Source organism: Furipterus horrens, unplaced genomic scaffold (genome assembly GCF_987537825.1).
Source record: "Furipterus horrens unplaced genomic scaffold, mFurHor1.1.pri manual_scaffold_6, whole genome shotgun sequence".
NCBI lineage: Eukaryota > Metazoa > Chordata > Mammalia > Chiroptera > Furipteridae > Furipterus > Furipterus horrens.
This window is the reverse complement of record NW_028327176.1, coordinates 52,193,248-52,212,216: the sequence shown is the minus strand read 5'-3', so window position 1 is coordinate 52,212,216 and position 18,969 is coordinate 52,193,248. Positions and strand designations below refer to the sequence as shown.

Here is an 18,969-nt window from a genome sequence, read left to right as displayed (position 1 = left end):
ATGAGCCCTCTAATTGCTTAGATCCCTGTTTTTCTAATTTACAGAATATCATCAATTTCCTCTGTTTTTCCTATGCCACTATTATATCCAAATACGGTTTGTCTATTTGTTTGTTTATTTTTAGAGAGGAAAAGGGAGAGAGAATGAGAGAGAGATAAACATCGATGTGCAAGAAATACATTGATAGGTTGCCTCTTGCACATGCCCAACTGGGGATATGGCCTGCAACTCAGACATATGCCCTAACTGGGAATCAAACTGGCAACCTTTTGGTTTACAAGCAGGCAATCTACTAAGCCACACAAGCCAGGGCTATCCAAATATATTTTGAAAGTATTAAGTTATTAAAGAATTTATGAAGTAATTTATATAATAATGCTTTTGAACATTTTCCCCTAAAAGATTATGCCATCTATAAATATTTCCTTGATGCTGTACTTGTATATATGCATACTGAATAGGAACACCACTTGGGAATACAAAGCTTAATAAAACCAGTCACAGCCCTGGCCGTTGTGGCTCAGTTGGTTGGAGCATTGTCCCCTATACCAGCAGGTTGGAGGTTCGATTCTCATTCAGGGCACATGCCTGGGTTGCAGGTCCAATCCCCTATCAGGATGCATTTAGGAGCAGTCAATCGATGTTTCTCTCTCTTTAAAATCAATAACAAACACACACACACACACACACACACACACACACACACAAATCCATTCCCAGCCTTCAAAGAATTTATAATCTAAGATTCCACAAATATAAAATAATAATAAAAGTATAAAGTATTTTGAGAACAGACTAAAAAAGTAGACGTTCACAGAGGAGAACTATAATATTGAAGCTAGAGCAACTGAAGAAAGATTCATGAAGGTTTTGCATTTGTCTGCTGTTTAAAAGTAAAAATGGTTAATTACAACTAAATTGTGGAGAAATCATCTGGAATAACCAACTGAACACTAGCTGGAGAGAAGCCTTATAACTGGACAGACAGAAAAGGCCGCTTCATCACAATGGAACTGGCAGACCACTCCCCTCCAAGTGGTGTAAGCTGGAGGCAAAACAATTGCCCTGCCCACAGGAATTAATCTGCCTTGCCCTTGGTGCTTAAACCTGAGGCTGGTCACAGATTGAGTAGATTAACAACTAAAGGAGACAGACAAAGGCAGTAGATCCCTGGTAGTCTGGAACAGGCTGTCTAGGCCCAGACTGGGACACGATCTGACGTCACCAGAGACGGATCCAGGGAGTAAAGTGCACCTCTACAACATTATACAAGACCTGCTGGGGGGAGTGACTCTCAGTCGACGGGCCAGAGGGAAGGACCCACCGAAGAGCAACACAACAACCAAAACCCAAGTACAACCAGAGAGTCCAAATAAACGGCATAAAGGGCATCCCAAGAGCATCAAATTCAGGAGATGAAGGCGACCGTCGTCGTCGGCAGCCGTCCGTCTCGAGAGACGATGGTGTAGCTTCTTAAGAGTCTATCTGCACCGCCGAGAATGGCTGTGCAGTCCGACTCGGGAGTGACATGGTATCTGTCTCCTCCCGTGTTGAATCGACATCATGCGATGACGCTGAAGCTACAGAGCCTGGGCAGGAAGGCGACCACAACAATGAATATCATAGGGCTCCTACCACAGAAGGTCACTACACAAAGACAGGAAGTCAAAGCAGAAACAAACAAGAAGAGTCACAAAAAATGGGGAGTAAAAGAAACAACCCCCCATGAAAAGGAAAGAACGAATCCCCAGAGTGCTAAATGAAACAGAGGTAAGCGAATTAACAGGCATGGAATCCAAAATAATGATTATAGGGAAGCTCAATGAGCTCAGCAAGGTAAAACAAAGCTACAAAGAACTCCAGGGAAGCTACAAGTAACTTACTGAGAACTACACTAGCATTAAAAAGGACATAGAAACTATCAATAAGAGCCGGGAGGAAATGAAGAATACAATTTCTGAATTTAAGAACACAGAAGAAGGAATCAAAAGCAGGCTAAATGAGCCCTGGCTGGTGTGGCTCAGTGGATTGAGCACTGGCCGGTGAACCAAAGTGTTACCGGTTTGATTCCCAGTCAGGGCACATGCCTGGGTTGCTGGCCAGGTCCCCAGTTGGGGGCATGCAAGAGACAAACACACATGGATGTTTCTCTCCCTTTCACCCTTCCCCTCCCCTGTCTCTAAATATAAATAAATAAAATCTTTAAAAAAAAAAAAAAAAAAAAAAAGCGGGTTAATGCAGCAGAAGATTGGATCAGCGAGCTGGAGGACAACAAAGAAAAATATTCTCAGTGCAACAAAATGAAAAAAAGATTTAGAAAGAATGAAGAGGTTTTAAGAGGGCTGCAGGAAAACATGAAATGTAAAAATCCCCATATCATAGGGATACCAGAAGGAGAAGAGGAGGAGCAAGGGATAGAAAACCTGTTTGACAAAGTTATGACAGAAAACTTCCCGAACTTGATGAGAGGAAAAAGTCACTCAAGTCCGGGAAGCACAGAGGATCCCAATGAAGATAAACCCAAACAGGCCCACTCCAAGATACATCATAATTAAAATGGCAAAACTCAAAGACAACGAGAGAATCCTAAAAGCAGCAAGAGAGAAACAGTTAATAACATTCAAGGGGACTCCGATAAGGCTACCATCAGATTTGTCAACAGAAACACTGCAAGCCAGAAGGAAATGGCAAAAAATATTCCAAGCAATGAAAAACAAAGGCCTACAACAAAGACTACTCTACCCAGAAAGGCTCTCTTTCAAAATGGAAGGTAAAATAAGGAGTTTCCCAGACAAAAGAAGGCTAAAAGAATACACCTCCACCAAACCAGCACTGAAAGAGATGTTAAAGGGTCTGCTTTAAGAAGATGGAGAAACAGAGAGAGACAGAGAGGAACACAGGTACAAAGGGGAAAATGACAATGAATAAGTACCTATCGACAATAACGTTAAATGTAAATGGATTAAATACACCAATCAAAAGACACAGGGCAACTGAATGGATTAGAAAGCATGACCCACATATCTGCTGTCTGCAAGAGACTCACCTCAGAACTAAAAATCTACACAAACTGAAAGTGAAGGGATGAAAAAAGATATTTTAAGCAAATGGACATGAAGAAAAAGCTGTGGTGCAATATTTATATCAGACAAAACATTTCACAATGAAGGCCATAAAGAGAGACAAAGAAGAACATTTTGCAATACTTAAGGGAACAATCCATTAATAAGATATAACCCTTGTAAGCATATATGCACCCAACATAGGAGCACCCAAATGTATAAGGAAAATCTTGGAAGGCTTCAAGAAGAATATCAACAGCAACACATTCATAGTAGGGAACTTTAACACCCCACTGTCAACAATTTACAGATCTTCCAAACAAAGAAACAACAAGGATATTGAGGCATTGAACAATACTCCTCATCAAATGGACTTAACTGATATATACAGAATCTTTCACCCCCGAAGAAGCAAAATATACATTCTTTTCAAATGCACATGGAACATTTTCAAAGATAGAACACATGGTAGGACACAAAACAAGCCTCAACAAAGTCAAGAAAACTGAAATTATATCAAGCATCTTCTCTGATCACAATGGCTTGAAACTTGAAACCAACCTCAAGGAAAACACTCAAAAACATTCAAATTCATGGAGAATGAATAACATGCTATTAAATAATGAATGGGTTAACAATGACATCAAGGAAGAAATCAAAAAATTTATGGAAACAAATGAAAATGAAACACAATAGCCCAAAACCTATGGGACATAGTGAAGGCAGTCCTGAGATGAAGTTCATAGCAATACAGGCCTACCTACAAAGGATGGAAGAATCTCAAATAAACAACTTAACCCTACATGTACAAAAACTAGAGGAACAACAACAAAGCCCAGAGCAAGTACAAGGAAGGAAATCATCAAGATCAGAGCAGAATTAAATGACATAGAGACTAAAAGAACAATTCAAAGGATTGATAAAACAAGGAGTTGGTTCTTTGAAAAGATAAATAAAATCGACAAGCCTGTAACCATACTCATCAAGAATAAAAGAGAGAAGACCCAAATAAATATAATCAGAAATGATAAGAGGAGAAATCACAACCAATACCACAGAAATACAAAGGATTATAAGAAATTACTATGAACAACTATTTGACAAGAAATTTGACAGCCTGGGTGAAATGGACACATTTCTGGAAACATATAATCTTCCAAAATTGAATCAAGAAGCAGCAGAAAACCTGAAAAAAACAATAACAACCAGTGAAACTGAAGCAGTAATCAAAAAACTCCCAGCACACAAAAGCCCTAAACTAGACGTCTTCACAGACGAATTTTACAAAACATTTAGGGAAACACTAACTCCTGTCCTTGTCAATCTCTTCCAAAAAACCCAAGAAGAGGGAAGACTCTCAAACTCTTTCTATGAAGCCAGTATTACTCTAATTCCAAAACCAGGTCAAGAGACAATAAAGAAAGAGAACTACAGGCCAGTATCGCTGATGAATATAGATGCTAAAATCTTCTACAAGATATTGGCAAACTGGACCCAGCAACACATTAAAAGGATCACACACCACAATCAAGTGGGATTCAGCCCAGGGATGCCAAGAATGGTATAATATTCACAAATCAATAAACATAATACACCAAGCACATAAAAAAAATGAAAAGACAAAAATCACGTGATCATATCAACAGATGCTGAAAAAGCATTTGATAAAGTTCAGCACCCATTTATGATAAAAACATTCAGCAAACTGGGAATAGGGGGAGCATACCTCAACAGAATAAAGGCCATATACAAGAAACCTGCCGCCAACATCATGCTCAATGGGTATAAACTAAAAGCTTTCCCCCTAAGGTCAGAAACAAGATAAGGATGTTCACTCTCTCCACTTCTATTCAACATAGTTTTGGAAGTTCTAGCTACAGTGATCAGACAAGAAAAAGAAATAAAAGGCATCCAGATTGGAAAGGAGGAGGTAAAACTGTCACTATTTGCAGACGACATGATAGTGTACATAGGAAACCCTACAGACTCCACGAAAAAGCTACTCAACCTAATAAGTGAATGTGGCAAAATAGCAGAGTATAAAGTCAATATTCAGAAATCGAAGGCATTTCTGTACACCAGCAATGAAATATAAGAGATAGAAACTACAAAAAAAAATATATCCCATTTACTATAGCAACAAGAAAAATAAAGTACCTAGGAATAAACTTAACTAAGGAGGTAAAAGACCTGTACTCCGAAAACTACAGAACAATGAAGAAAGAAGTCAAGGAAGATACAAATAAATGGAAGCATATGCCATGTTCATAAATGGGAAGAAACAACATCATTAAAATGTCCATACTACCCAAAGCAATTTATAGATTCAATGCAATCCCTATTAAAATACCAGTGATATATTTCACAGACCTAGAACTAATACTTCAAAAATTTACATGGAACCAAAAACGACACCAAATAGCCTCAGCAATCTTGAGAAAGAAGAACAAAGTAGGAGGAATCACAATACCTGATATCAAACTATTACAAGGCCATGGTAATAAAAACAATATGGTACTGGCAAAAAAACAGACATATGGATAAATGGAACAAAATAGAGAGCCCAGAAATAAACCTAGGTCTCTATGGTCAATTAATATTTGACAAAGGGGGAAGTTGCATAAAATGGAGTGAAAATTGCCTCTTCAACCAATGGTGTTGGGAGCATGCAAAAAACTAAAACTAAAACTAGAGCACCGACTTACATTATACACTAGAATAAACTCAAGATGGATAAAAGATTTAAATGCAAGCCATGACACCATAAAAGTCATAGAGAAAAACATAGGCAGTAAAATCTCAGATATCCCACGCAGCAATATCTTTGCCAATATTATCTACCAGGACAAGGGAAATAAAGGAAAAAATAAACAAATGGGACTACAGCAAACTAAAAAGTTTCTGCTCTGTTAAAGAAAACATCAGCAAGATGAAAAGGGAACCAACCACATGGGAAAACATATTTGCCAATGATACCTCGGACAAAGGTCTGATCTTCAAAATATATAAAGAACTTATAGGACTCAACACCAAGAAGACAGACAATCCAATTAAAAAATGAGCAAAGGACCTGAACAGACACTTCTCCAAGGAGGATATACAGAGGGTCCATAGACGTAAGAAAGGATGCTCAACATCACTAGCCATCAGAGAGATGCAAATTAAAACCACAATGACATACAATCTCACATCCGTCAGAATGGCCATCATTAACAAATCAACAAACAACAAGTACTGGCAAGGATGAGGAGAAACAGTAACCTTAGTGCACTGTTGGTGGGAATGCAGACTGGTATAGCCACTGTGGAAAACATTATGGAATTTCCTCAAAAAACTAAAAATGGAATTGCCTTTTGATCCTGCGATTCCACTGCTAGGATTACACCTGAAGAAACCTGAAACACCAATTCAAAAGAACCTATGCACCCCTGTGTTCATAGCAGCCCTATTTACAATAGCCAAGTGACAGAAACAACCTAAGTGCCCATCAGTAGATAAGTGGATCAAAAAACTGTGGTACATTTATATGATGGAATTCTATGCAGTAGAAAGAAAGAAGGAACTCCTGCCTTTTGCGACAACATGGATGGAACTGGAGAGTATTTTGCTTAGTGAAATAAGCCAGGCGGCGAAAGAAAAATAGGATTTGATCTCACCTAATACAGGAACCTAATGAACAAACGAGCAATGTAGAACCAGAGGCATGGAAACAAGGAAAAGACTGACAGTGACCAGAGGGGTGTGAAGAGAGGGAGAAGGGGGGAAAGAAGGGGAAAGGTTTAGTCAAGGAACTAATGTAAATGACCCATGGACAGGAACAACAGGGTGGGGATTGACTGTGGGAGAAGTGGGAGGTGAGTGGGGTAGGGGAGAGCAATATGGGAAAGATGGGACAACTGTAATAGAAAAACAATTTAAAAAGGGGAAAAAAATAAAAAAGTAAAATAGAAGTAAAAAATGGTCAAAACAGGACTTAATTCAAAACAATACCTTTAAAAAAAAAGTACTTGCTTACTTTTAAAGAGAAAATTGAGTTTCAATATTTAAAGAAACAATTACCTTCTTGATGGGAGGATCTCAGGATTCCAATCAGGATACCTATTTTGAGAATAAACGATATTAATTAACAATTAAAATAAGACTATAAGGCTCAATTGATCTTTCCCTGCAATATATCTGTTCAAAACCTATGTTTACATAGTGATTTATTAGTATAATCCAAAAATTTTCTTGGGAATAAAATATTTTGTCTAATTCAGCGATTTTTCAACCAGTGAACCAGTGTGCTGCAAGATTTAAAACATGCAATATCTGTGCAGTGATTGCTGGGGGGAGGTGAGTATAAGGGGACTAAATGGTAATAGAAAAAGTATATATAATAAAAATTAAATTATAAAAAAGAAAAAAGAAACATATGATACTTGATTAGTCAGGGTCACTGACATCTTTTCCCTTAAATTCTCAAATAAAAAAATGGCAACAGCCAACACAATAGCCATCCAGTGCAAATTAATCAAAATTATACCTTTTTGTCAAGTCAGCAAAAAATAAAAATAAAAAAATTTTTTTTTGGTGTGCCTCAGAATTTTAGTAATTGGTTTATGTGGGCGATGAGATGAAAAAGGTTGAAAATCGCTGTTCTAATTCAGTAAATAAAGTATAATGCCAGTAGGCATTTCAGGGAAAAGAAACAGATTCCCCGTACTTTAAAGACTTCAAAAATTTTTAAAGCAAAACAAGGAGCACACATAAAAGAGGTAAAGAGGAGGTGCAAGATACAAGCTTAGGTAGAGGTTAAAAGAGGAAAGATACTTCATGTATTTTGTAGTACTCCACGGGACACTAGTCTACAAAATATGACATGAATGGTGCCACTTACATTGTATCAAGTGGTCCTCAGAGAAATATATTTGGCAGAAGGAATCAGGAGAGAATTCACAAAAAAATGTTGCTATTCAGGTAGCCCTTATAAAGGTCTATCAATAGGCATGGATAAGGCAACACCAAAAAGGACTGGAGACAAAACATGTGTTCTATTCCAAAAACCACTCTGGCTGAGGCATGAAAATGATGAAAAGCAATTAGGGGGAGGTGGTAGGGAGGACCTGAACAGGTATCTCAGAGACAAACTGTGAAAGTCTTTGAAATCAAGTAGAGGTTGCACATAAATAAAAGGCAATGGGGGACAAATACATTTTGAAGAGAATATAGGAATGGTTTCAGAATAATCAGAAATATCTGGAATTAGGGGAAAAGATGAGGGTAGAGAAATCTAGAAATTAGGCATGTAGAAGTCATAACTGTAGTACTAAGAGTGAGAGACTAATACAGAATGGGAGTCTGTAGGAATAAAAAAGAGGGCTGAGGACAGAATCTTAGGCACACCAACACTTAGGAGTACAACAGACAAAGATAAACCAATGGAAGAGAATTAGGGGCAATCACAGAGAAAAAGAAGTAGGAGGAACAGTAACATCGTAGAAGCCTAAGAAAAAGATATCTTCATCCTTAACTTTTCTAGAGAATCTGGACTCTAACTGGAAATTATTATTAAATTAAACCATTAGAAACACCAATATTCAAGAATTTTAACCAAGAAGAGAACCAGGTAGAAAATGGAAGCAGCAGACTCTTTCAGCAGTCACCTGGCAGGAAAATAAAGTTAGGTCAAAACCTTAGTGAGTATAAAGTGGTTTTTATTTATTGTTATTTGTCTCAGACATTGTCAGCAGGCTAATCTGACAGCAATTCTCAACTCCTTTTTTCCCTTGCCTGCCTCTACAATAAAGGCTAACAAAACTAAAGGTTTGCTTTCCCAGCCTCCTTAGAAGATAGCCAATGACAGATTCTAAACAATGAGACATAGGTACAAAGCCACAAGCAGACTTTTGAGAAAGCTTTTGCTCCCTTCTTGTTGCATTGAGGTGACAAACTATGAAGACAAAAAAAAAAAAATTTAACTTTAATCCAATGTGTCCGCTACCTAGCATCAACAATTGTCAAAACATGCATAATTTTGTTTAACCTACTCCTAGCCTTTTTTAAAACTTCCGTTACTTTGTACCATTTAAAAAGATCAATTTCTAATTCTATGGTATAGTGTTATAATGCAACACCTTGGGAATCAAACAAAGTTGGATCTACTTGTGTGCCTTGCCATTTAATGGCTGTGTACCTGGAAGCTAGTTACTTAACTGAGTTAGTCTTGATTTCCTGTATGTACAATGCTCAAAATATAGCTGGGTGTCATCACATGCAAGTTATTGAATTCCCAGACTTTTCCAGTTTATGTTTTCACAAGAGCTTGAGGACTGTTATTCAAGAATTGGTAATAATGTTCTGTTCTTCACTAGGCTGACTGCCAGAATGCATGTTCTTGTCTCTGCTGCCCAGAGCAAAGATAATGCATGTATATTATTCTGCAAGCTTGGACTGTCTATATATTGCCTAACTAGTTTAAAATGTGTTTCAGAAGCATGATACTCCGTACATAATCTGCACAATATAAAAATGGCTAAGAACAAGACCTAAGCAATTGACATTATCTCTGTCCCAACATGATGCAATAAGCATACACATTACCTATAAAGTTGTGACAAAAATGTTCAACCTGAATTAGACAGAAATTGTACAGAATGTGATACATTCTACAAGATAAGTTTCTTGGATGTTTCAAAAGAAGTCAACATCATGAAAAAACATCCTCCTCAAAAATAAAGGCCACAGAGTGCAACATTCTAGATTAAAGCCTAGAATACACGAATCTTTATTGAATCCTCGATTAGAAGTGTGGGTGGGGAGAGGGGTAGGCAGGAAGTTATAAAAGGCATTTGGGAAACAGGTGGAAGACAGATGTTGAATTGAGGAGTAAATTATCAGTCTACAATTTATTTTCAAATAGTTCAAAAATGTATATATAAAGATATAAAATAATGTGGCAAATGTTAATTGGTGAGTAAAGATGAAGAATATCTGTTTACTATCCTTTCAACTTTTGTGCAGCTTAGAAATTTTTCAGAATAAAATGTTGGGGGTGTGGGGCAAAGACCCATGGTACCAGTTGTGCCAATTATTTGTTGCGTGATAGTATGAAATTTGCCTCTCTGTGCCTTGGTTTCCTCACCGGTAAAATCACAAATAATCATTATACATATATCACATAGGGTTGCTTTGAAGAGTAAATACATTATATAAAGTACTTAGAATAATGCCCAGCACTTAATAAGCATATAGCTATTATTTACTATTTTTAACTTAAAACTGATGTATTGCATCTTTTCTTAAGCTAGCCAACAACTCTTGTGTATAGAAAGAGCCAACAAAGACAAAGAGAATAAAGAGGTAATAAGCCTTAAGAAAAGAAATAAGAACCTAAATATACATTAGTATAAGAATGACTAAATAGATTAATGTATAAAAATGCAATGGAACACAAGGCAGCTTAAAAAAATAAAAGAATAGAGAATAGCATATACTATTTGGCCATGAAGGGATCCCAAGCACCTAATCAAATCTAATTCATGCTTTTTGTTTTTTGAAATGGAGAGAAAGCCATGAAGGAATTATTCAAAAACATACAACCTGAAAAAAGGTAAAAATGTAGGATAGAGTACTACTAAAGTGACAGGGATGGAAAGCACATGCTTTAAAATATGTGCATGAAAAAAATAGGCTTATTACAGAAAAGGCTTTAACAGGCATCTGTGCTATTTGCTTTAGTAAGTTAATGACAATGCATGTAAATAGAATCCTTTTCCTAGCATTAATGCCTACCTAGAGAAAGTAACTCATTCCTACCTAAATCCCTGAGTAAATAACTCATTCCCCCCTAAATGTCTCACATTCATAAAAATCAGACACCCCATTGGGTATCTGTGGGAAATTTTGTGGCTTAGAGATTTTCCATTTACAGTGGCAGTAAGGCCTATCCAATTGAGGTAACAATTTTCTCTGTATGATAGCCTAGGTTTCTCTGCAAAGCATCCATATAAAGAGGCTACTCCAATCTCTGTTCTTAGTCTATATGATTCATGTGGGGTCTATATTACACACAAAACACCAGGAAGAGGTACATGACAACAACTGAGGTTGAATACCCTATTCCCACAACCATTATAATTGGTTTAGAGTTGACAACTAACCCAAAGTAGACCAAGAGTCAAACCGAAGATTTCTGCAGCAGTTAGGAGGAAAGAGGTGCTTAAAAAAAAAAAAAAAAAATCCTCTTGAAATGGCTAGCTATACAGATCACTTAGGTCCAAAACTATGGGGGTCATTTTGCTCTGTGGAGAAAAGTGTGCCTGAGATCTCATTAGGCCAAGGCAAAAGAGAACAACCAAAAGACCAAAATATTTCTCACACTGTGATTTTTGATGAACATCTAATTCAGCTGTTCTGAAACTAGAACCACTCTTTAAGCTTCCGACTTAAATGCGCTAATAAATTCTCTTACTATAAAAACTACTTTGAGTTAGGCTTATCACTTACAACCAGAGTCCTAAATAATCTCAAAAATATTTAGTGATGTTTTCATAAAAAACAAAATAAAGCCCTGGCTGGGTAGCTCAGCTGGTTAGAGCATCAGCCCAATACAACAAGGCTGTGGGTTCAATCCCCAATCAAGGTACATAAGAGAATCAACCAATGAATACATCAATAAGTGGAACAACAAATCGATGTTTGTCTCACCCTTACATCCTTTTCTCTCCTTTTCCTTCTCTCTCTCCCCCACACTCTCCCCACCTCCCTGAAAAATTCAATTAAAAAAAAAAAAAGAAAGAAAGGAAGGAAGAAAACCCATTGCCACAGATTCATTTGCCCAAGAACATGATACTTGTAAGTCTAGTGACCAGGATTTTGACATCCAACTGTATCAGCATATTTAAAATGATGTTAGGGGAAACACAATTTAATTTTGCGTTACTCCAAGGGACATAAGAGAATGCTGTTAAAATCATGTTTTTCACTTGCACAGGGTGTATACCCTGTCTTAAAGAAGAAAAAGGTGGAAAACTTAACGAACCAATTTGAGGAAGCAGCACATCTAGCTTATACATCTACTACTTAAGGTTTATTCTGAAAATAGGTTCTAAGCCAGAGGAGAGCTTTAACCCAGAAATTAAATTATTGGGTTGGGTGGTTTTTAGTTAGTTATCATCTTTTTGGGGGGCAGGGGGGATGAGACAGGAGAAGGGAAGACTGTCTACTCTAAAATAGATAAATCCCAAGGAACACAAGCCAGCAAGGAACAAACCGACGATTAAAAAAAAAAATCTACCTGAGATTAAATTAGGAAGAAGTCAGAAGAAACTATCACATTTCCTTCCTTTTGGAAAAAAATTAAATACACTTCTATAAAATGAGTACTTCAAATAGGAAATAGCTTTTTTTCCTCCAAAGTACCACACTGAAGGTATTAAACACTCATACCTGAGCACTGACTATTTTATAAATTTGATACCTATAAAAAAGAAAAAAATTGTTCTTACTGTTGACGTAACTGTCGGCAGCTCTCAATATGAGTAGATGTATTTTGATGCTGAATCCAATCCTATTATAAAAGGAGGAAAGTGCTGAAATTAGAATATTTCTCATGTTGAATTATGAAATTAGGCTTTTTAAGTTGACATTTCCCCAAAATTAAACAAACCTAGTGACAGATAGCATTTGGCTATTCAATAAAATCTTTTACAAATAAAAATAAAGGTCTCCAAACAAAGGCGCTTACTACCATACCTCATTGATGCCATATTAAAACATTTTAGTACAGAATGCATTTAAAAAAATCATACCTATGTATACTCATTTTGAAATCAAATATATATTTAAACTTGGAGAAAATAAAACCATGGATCAGAAATAATTCATCTCATATAAAAACAACACCGCAGAGAACACCAAAAACTATAAATAAGATGGTATCTCAAATGGCATCTTCAAAATTTAGGATTTCAATGACTTTTACCTCTAAGATTCAAGCTAATAATATTAACAATAAAAAAAATCCTACCTTATTGGCCAGTGCCATTCCAAACTATATTGGCAAAGGATAAGATTAGTAAAAATATGAAAAGCTATTGATAAAATCTAATTTATTTTTAAGGTTTAAGGGAAAGTAACACCATTTCAAAGACACAACATCCCTTCGAATAGAGCTTTACAATGAACAAAATGCTTTCTTATACATTACTTCATTTACAAGTCTGCCCTAAAATTACATTCTGTACCCATAAATAGCTCCTGAAAGATACATCTGGGCTTAAAACAAAGAAAAAATACAGTTTTCAAAGACACACTCCCCCAAGTGAAACATCAATTAAAAGCACCATGTATAAAAAGCATCTGTGTTTTATTGTTTCTCCAGCATTTAGATAGGCAGTAAACTTACTAAACAGTTCTGTATTTTAAAGCTTTCCTTGAGAAAAATATTATTCATTCCCATTTCAAAACACTTATTTTTTGGTTATTGCTAAAGATGAACTAGAAATTTCCAGTTAAAACCACAGCTGATATTATGGAATCTGCCTTGTCAAGAACTATCTGAAAATAAGTGAAAGCTACTTGGAATACTCAGCAACGGGTTATGAAAAACTCTATACTATTTCATTAAGCCATGGAACCAGTTGTGGATTGCAAAAAAGAAATGTGTGCACATCCTGCTCAGCGATACAAATAAAAAGCTAGCAGAGATCGGCAATTATCGAGTCTCTAGTATTGCTAAACCCATGTCTTGGACAGTAACTGGACACTGTTTGCATGAAACAAACACACTGACAGGTAGTGGATTCGGCATGATTTATTTGGACCATAAAGAGTTAATTGGAGTTAAGTTGCCAACATTTAAAAATCCAGAGATTTAACCTCCAAATCCAGATTTCCAGCTTTTCTTGAAAAAATATAAAGATATAATTCTGGACATGTATTCTACATAGCAACTATCAACTGATGCTGATAGCTGACCTATTTAAGACATATCCTCTCCAGTTCTATACACACATTCACATTCACACCCCCAAGCCGACTGTCTATTAATAGGTCCACTTCACTCGCTGACATTACTTGCTTTAAGCTCGGGAAATATATCTTATGCCACCCCAGTTTCGACTCTCTAGAAACAGTATGAAAATTTAAAAAAGGACCCAAAGTAATACTACCTCTCCAGAGAAAAAGTGATAATCACCTAACAAAGCAGGGGATGCTGCAAAGGACGACAGGGCCCAGAATCAACTGAAAATACTTACTCATATTAGAGCTCACTCTTTATCCTCCAACTACCTCAAAAACCTTTTGCCAGTCAGTACTTTCTCAAACTGAATTATTTCAGCAAGAAACAGCTTTTAAACCAAGCACATAAAAGACATAACTTCTAAATACATGATAGCTCCTCCTCTAATGTCTAAATCCTAATTTAGAAATAAAAATGCACTTCAATTCTATAGCTGCCTTTTTTAGGCTACAATTTTAGACTCCAGAGGTGGGGATCATACTGTCAGATGTTACTTAGCCAGAAAAATACTTTGAATGGGTAATTTACATTTATTTGCCACATATTTATAATGTCATATATATGCACACTTAGAAGGCAACAAAATATATCAGATAAAAGAGGTAGTTTGTATCCTTTAAGTCCATGTTCATAAATCCCTACCATTTAGTAATCTGGTAGTGAAGCATTCATTGGTTAGCTCTATTGTGCTGTTCTGACTGTTAAAAGGTGTTTGTTTTAAAGGTCAATCAATCTCTGTGAACTCTAATGATCACTTCTCATTCCTAGTCACCCTGTACATGTCGACCACATTTATTTCCCTAAAATACACTTTTTACAGTTATGTCACAGTAAGAGGCTTCTTATGCCTCTTACCTCAAGTCTAAACTTCTTAGGCTAGCTTTTAAAGGTCCTTTGTATTTATATTTGTTGCTCACATCTGAAATGTAATTCCGCCTATTCCAGGTACACTGAATTCTATTCTCATCATTCAATACCCATCTTCAACCTACTCCATGAAGTCTTCACTCCCAAATCATTCAAGTTCAGAAAGACTTGGTGCAGTTAGTCACAATCACTCAATTAGTCTCATCTAACTAGACAAGTTTCTTGATGTCAGAGTATATTTATACTTCTTTTAAACTACATACTGCTAAATGCATTATAGGTGTTGGTAATTGATAATGCTGACCTGAACTGATATAAGCCTCAAATCAAGGTAAAAATATGAAGTATCTCTCTCCTACAGCATACCCAAACAAGTTAAATACAATCATTAAAGCATTTGTTGTTCTCCATTTTTTTAAATTCCTTAGGTGTAATTAGGAGACAATGAGACTCTTTAAACTATTTAGGAACATCTAAATTTTATGTTCTTCATTCCTTCCCTAGGCACTTAATACAGTCATGTAATAAAACTAGTAATCAGTAAGTACCAACTGAATAAATGTATACCTCTTTATTCTACAGAAAATTAAAACTTTTAAGTTTTTTATTTTAAGGTATTTTTCTTGGATTTATTATGACTAACTGAAAGTTCAAAATAAATGGAATACAGAAAGCTTAACACTAAATTCAGAACTTAGGCCAGGGCTACTGACAGATTATAACTAAGTATTATAAATTATTCTGAGATTTTTTCCAAGACTTTGCTATCCCCTTTGACAGAGTAAAGCAACTATTATTTTATTAGAACTCAGCAAATCTGACTAAAATGAGGTAGAATGCTGCTTTCCTTTGTTGGAGTTAAGCTTAACACAAAAGCATCAGCACTAGATATCAGATTCTTGTTGGCTGAAACCTGATGACTAGGTAATAGGAAGACAATAAAAGGGCAGCACTAGAAGGAGAAAAAACAAGAGAATTAATACCTGCAGATTTCTAAGCCTATTCAAAGTATACAACTAATGCTATGGCTTTGAATCAAAGCTTGTTTCCAGGGGAAGGACATTTCTTCCTGACTATTTATGATATAAATCTACAAATCACATCAGTAAATGGAAGAAACAATGGTTTCCAAACATATGTAAGTAAATAAGACATACTTGGAAATTCCTACTCAAATCCACCAATGATTACTCTCAAACTATATTCTACATTACTTCTCAGCATCTCTGTGAAATACTTTCGTTTAACTGTACTAACCATGAAGATACCTAAGGCTTCTTTATTTTTTAAAGGTTTTTCTCTAAACTTCTATCATTTTACACTCTATTTGTAGAGCCCCCAGGTGGTCCACAAACAACTCATTTTTTATTCACTGTTGTTATGATTAAATCATTTTGGAAAACTCCTTCCCATGAAACACTAAAAATCCTAGTCCAGACAGAGTGAGAAAATATCTCAATTGACATTAGCTGTCTTTAGTCCAAGATAGGTAGATATGTGCAAGGCTACAATATCTGTCTCTTCAAAGTGTATAGCACAATTGTTTTATTACAACTTTCTTTTTATTCTCTTAAAGTGAATCATGTGACATTGTCTTATAAGTATACATTTATGTAATATTTTATGTTGCATAAATTTGAGATAACTAATCAAAAGTTCAAAATAAATGGACGAACCATGTAGTGCACCCAGTCACAGGAATACAGAAAGCCTAATACTCAGTTCAGTACTTAGATTGTAATCTAAGATTACAACTAAGCGTTGATGTTGCAATCAAAATTAACTTCTGCCATTTTCTTAATACCTAGTTAACACCAGCATACATGAGAATTCAGAGGAAACTTGGGCGCTGAGTATCATTATACAGTGATGGTTAAAAACACTCACCTTCAAATGACTACATTCTACGTTACACAGAGAACAGAAATGTGGAAATATTCTTGGAGATGCTGCATAATAATCATTCATCATAGAAGGAGTTGGAAGTCTCTTCATCTTCTGGGCATCAGTATGTGAAAACTTTGGTAGCCAGGATGCTTTCACAATCCCAAAGGGAGACTGAATGGGAATGTCAGCCTCTGGCTGGTAATTCTTTTTACTTCCTCCTGATCTGTGTACATTAGATGAATTAATCACAGGCTCACGTGGGATCCGCTCTTGATGGCTTGCAGCCGATGAAAAAGGCTGCTGGCTCATAGATGGAGGAATCAGAGACTGACTCATTGATTGATTAACTGGTTGGTTAATGGACTGGCTGACAGATTTTATAGGTTCAAAGACTGATTGTCTTCTTGAAATGTGTAAGCCTGACATCTTGGTTCGACTCTCAACTGGGAAAAAGGACTGAGTATTGGAGGACTCACTTGGGAAGTCCATCTGTCGAAACACATCTTCAACAGGAAACAAAGAATTACACATAACATTTGGTGCAGGAACAGATGCAGAAATGCTCTGCTGTGACCGAAATTCATTCTTGACCTCATCAGTTGGAATTTCAGGATCATAAATACGTACTTCAAGCGGATCTTCTGTGTAGCCATATTTGCTTGCATGCCCATAATCAATCACATTACTTGAAACTGCCTCACTCACAAGTGTTTCTTTATTTCTGCTCTGAGAAGGTAAATTAGGTAATTGGCGCCCCATTTTTCGCATTCTTATATCCCTCAAAATTAATGGCATATTTTCAGGAGTTAGCTGTTCATCGGGATAGCGACTGAGTTCTTCTAAATCTTCATTAGACAATCCAAAACTTGCTAATATACTTGAGGCACTCTCTTTTGTATAGCGGCTCTGCACTTTAGGACTCTGCTCTGTAATCTGTGCTACAGAACTCTGTTTCACTCCCACTGATGCAGGTATCTGAGGCTCATCATCCCACCGGCTACCATGAGGCTTCCCCTTCTTTTGTTGTGCTTCATGAAAATCCAATTTTTCTTTGGTCAATCTTGGATCCGTTCGGTGTTGAGTTACCTGAACATTCATTCTCTGTGGTCCCATGTTCTGATAAGATTCATGGCCAGCAAATCTGTGTGGAATTCCACGGGCTCTCCCTGCTGGGTAAAATCTTGGAAGATCCATAGATCCAGGCCTCATAAATGGTCCTGGAGGCCTCATCCCAGGAGGGTTAGGTGCTCGTGGCCTCTGAAGTGGAAAGTTTCCTCGAGGAATAAACCTGGGTCTCGACATGGCTATTTTCAAGAAAGCCTGATTTAATAAAGTATAAGGTGGTGTTGAACTATGTGAGGCAACGGCATTCAGCTGCTGAAGCGCCAACTGAGTCTTAATCTGAGCAAAGTGCAAAGGAGATGGGCCCAACAGAAGTGGATTTGCAATGCCCAGGTTCAAGGAATTCACAAGTGGTGCGAAATTTTCCAAGAATAACACAAAGCTGAAAGTTAAAACACAAATATTAGATCATTTTAACTCAAACTACTTCATGAAGTGGGTTCTACAGCCAGTGTAAAACATTTTGAAACAAAGCCATGAAATATTCTGCATTTCATACACTTTTAGAATAAGCATTTACGAGGATTTTAAACTTTCCCAAAAACTTTCTCTTCTTTTCTTGCCTGAATCCAGAACACAAACCCCAAACCTCAAGCCAGAGTTCATGTACACTGTGTTGCAATGGGTGCTGTCCTAGGTGCTGAGCGATATTTACAACTTCTAAATAATCTTGAAAAACTGGGGATTATTTCATGCTTTAATACTGGAAAAAAAAGATGAAGGCATTAAAAATACTTGGAAATATTTATGTTATCAGATGTACAAATAATGAAAGTAGAAACTATAAGCCAAGAATTTTACAAGACCCATTTCTCCACGACACAGCTTTCTTGGAATCACATCTAATACATTCCATATAGCAATTAGACTATGCTTAAGGTTCTGCTGTTAAACAGTTGTTTAAGATGAAAACCTGTCACCAATAACTTGACTACAGAGTCTCACAACAGTGTACAGTAGCATGGAATTGATTGTAACATACAAAAAATATGTAGCAAAACCAGTTACCATTCTCTTGGATTCTTT

The 18,969-nt window shown here is 36.5% G+C and overlaps 1 protein-coding gene across 5 annotated transcripts in view; it reads right to left on the bottom strand.

Moving 5' to 3' along the window:
- The window catches only part of ZNF638 (zinc finger protein 638), a 150,586-nt gene that overhangs the window by 44,493 nt on the left and 87,124 nt on the right, over window positions 1-18,969 (bottom strand). For 4 of the 5 annotated variants that reach the window (XM_090281505.1, XM_090281501.1, XM_090281504.1 and 1 more), the window contains 3 exons: window positions 16,822-18,325; window positions 12,551-12,612; window positions 7,122-7,160 (listed from right to left, as the gene is read on the bottom strand). In XM_090281505.1, coding sequence (XP_090137631.1) covers window positions 7,122-7,160; window positions 12,551-12,612; window positions 16,822-18,325 — 1,605 coding nt within the window. Of the gene's footprint in view, window positions 1-7,121; window positions 7,161-12,550; window positions 12,613-16,821; window positions 18,326-18,969 lie in introns of those variants that run through there. The other variant, XM_090281503.1, reaches the window with a different exon arrangement.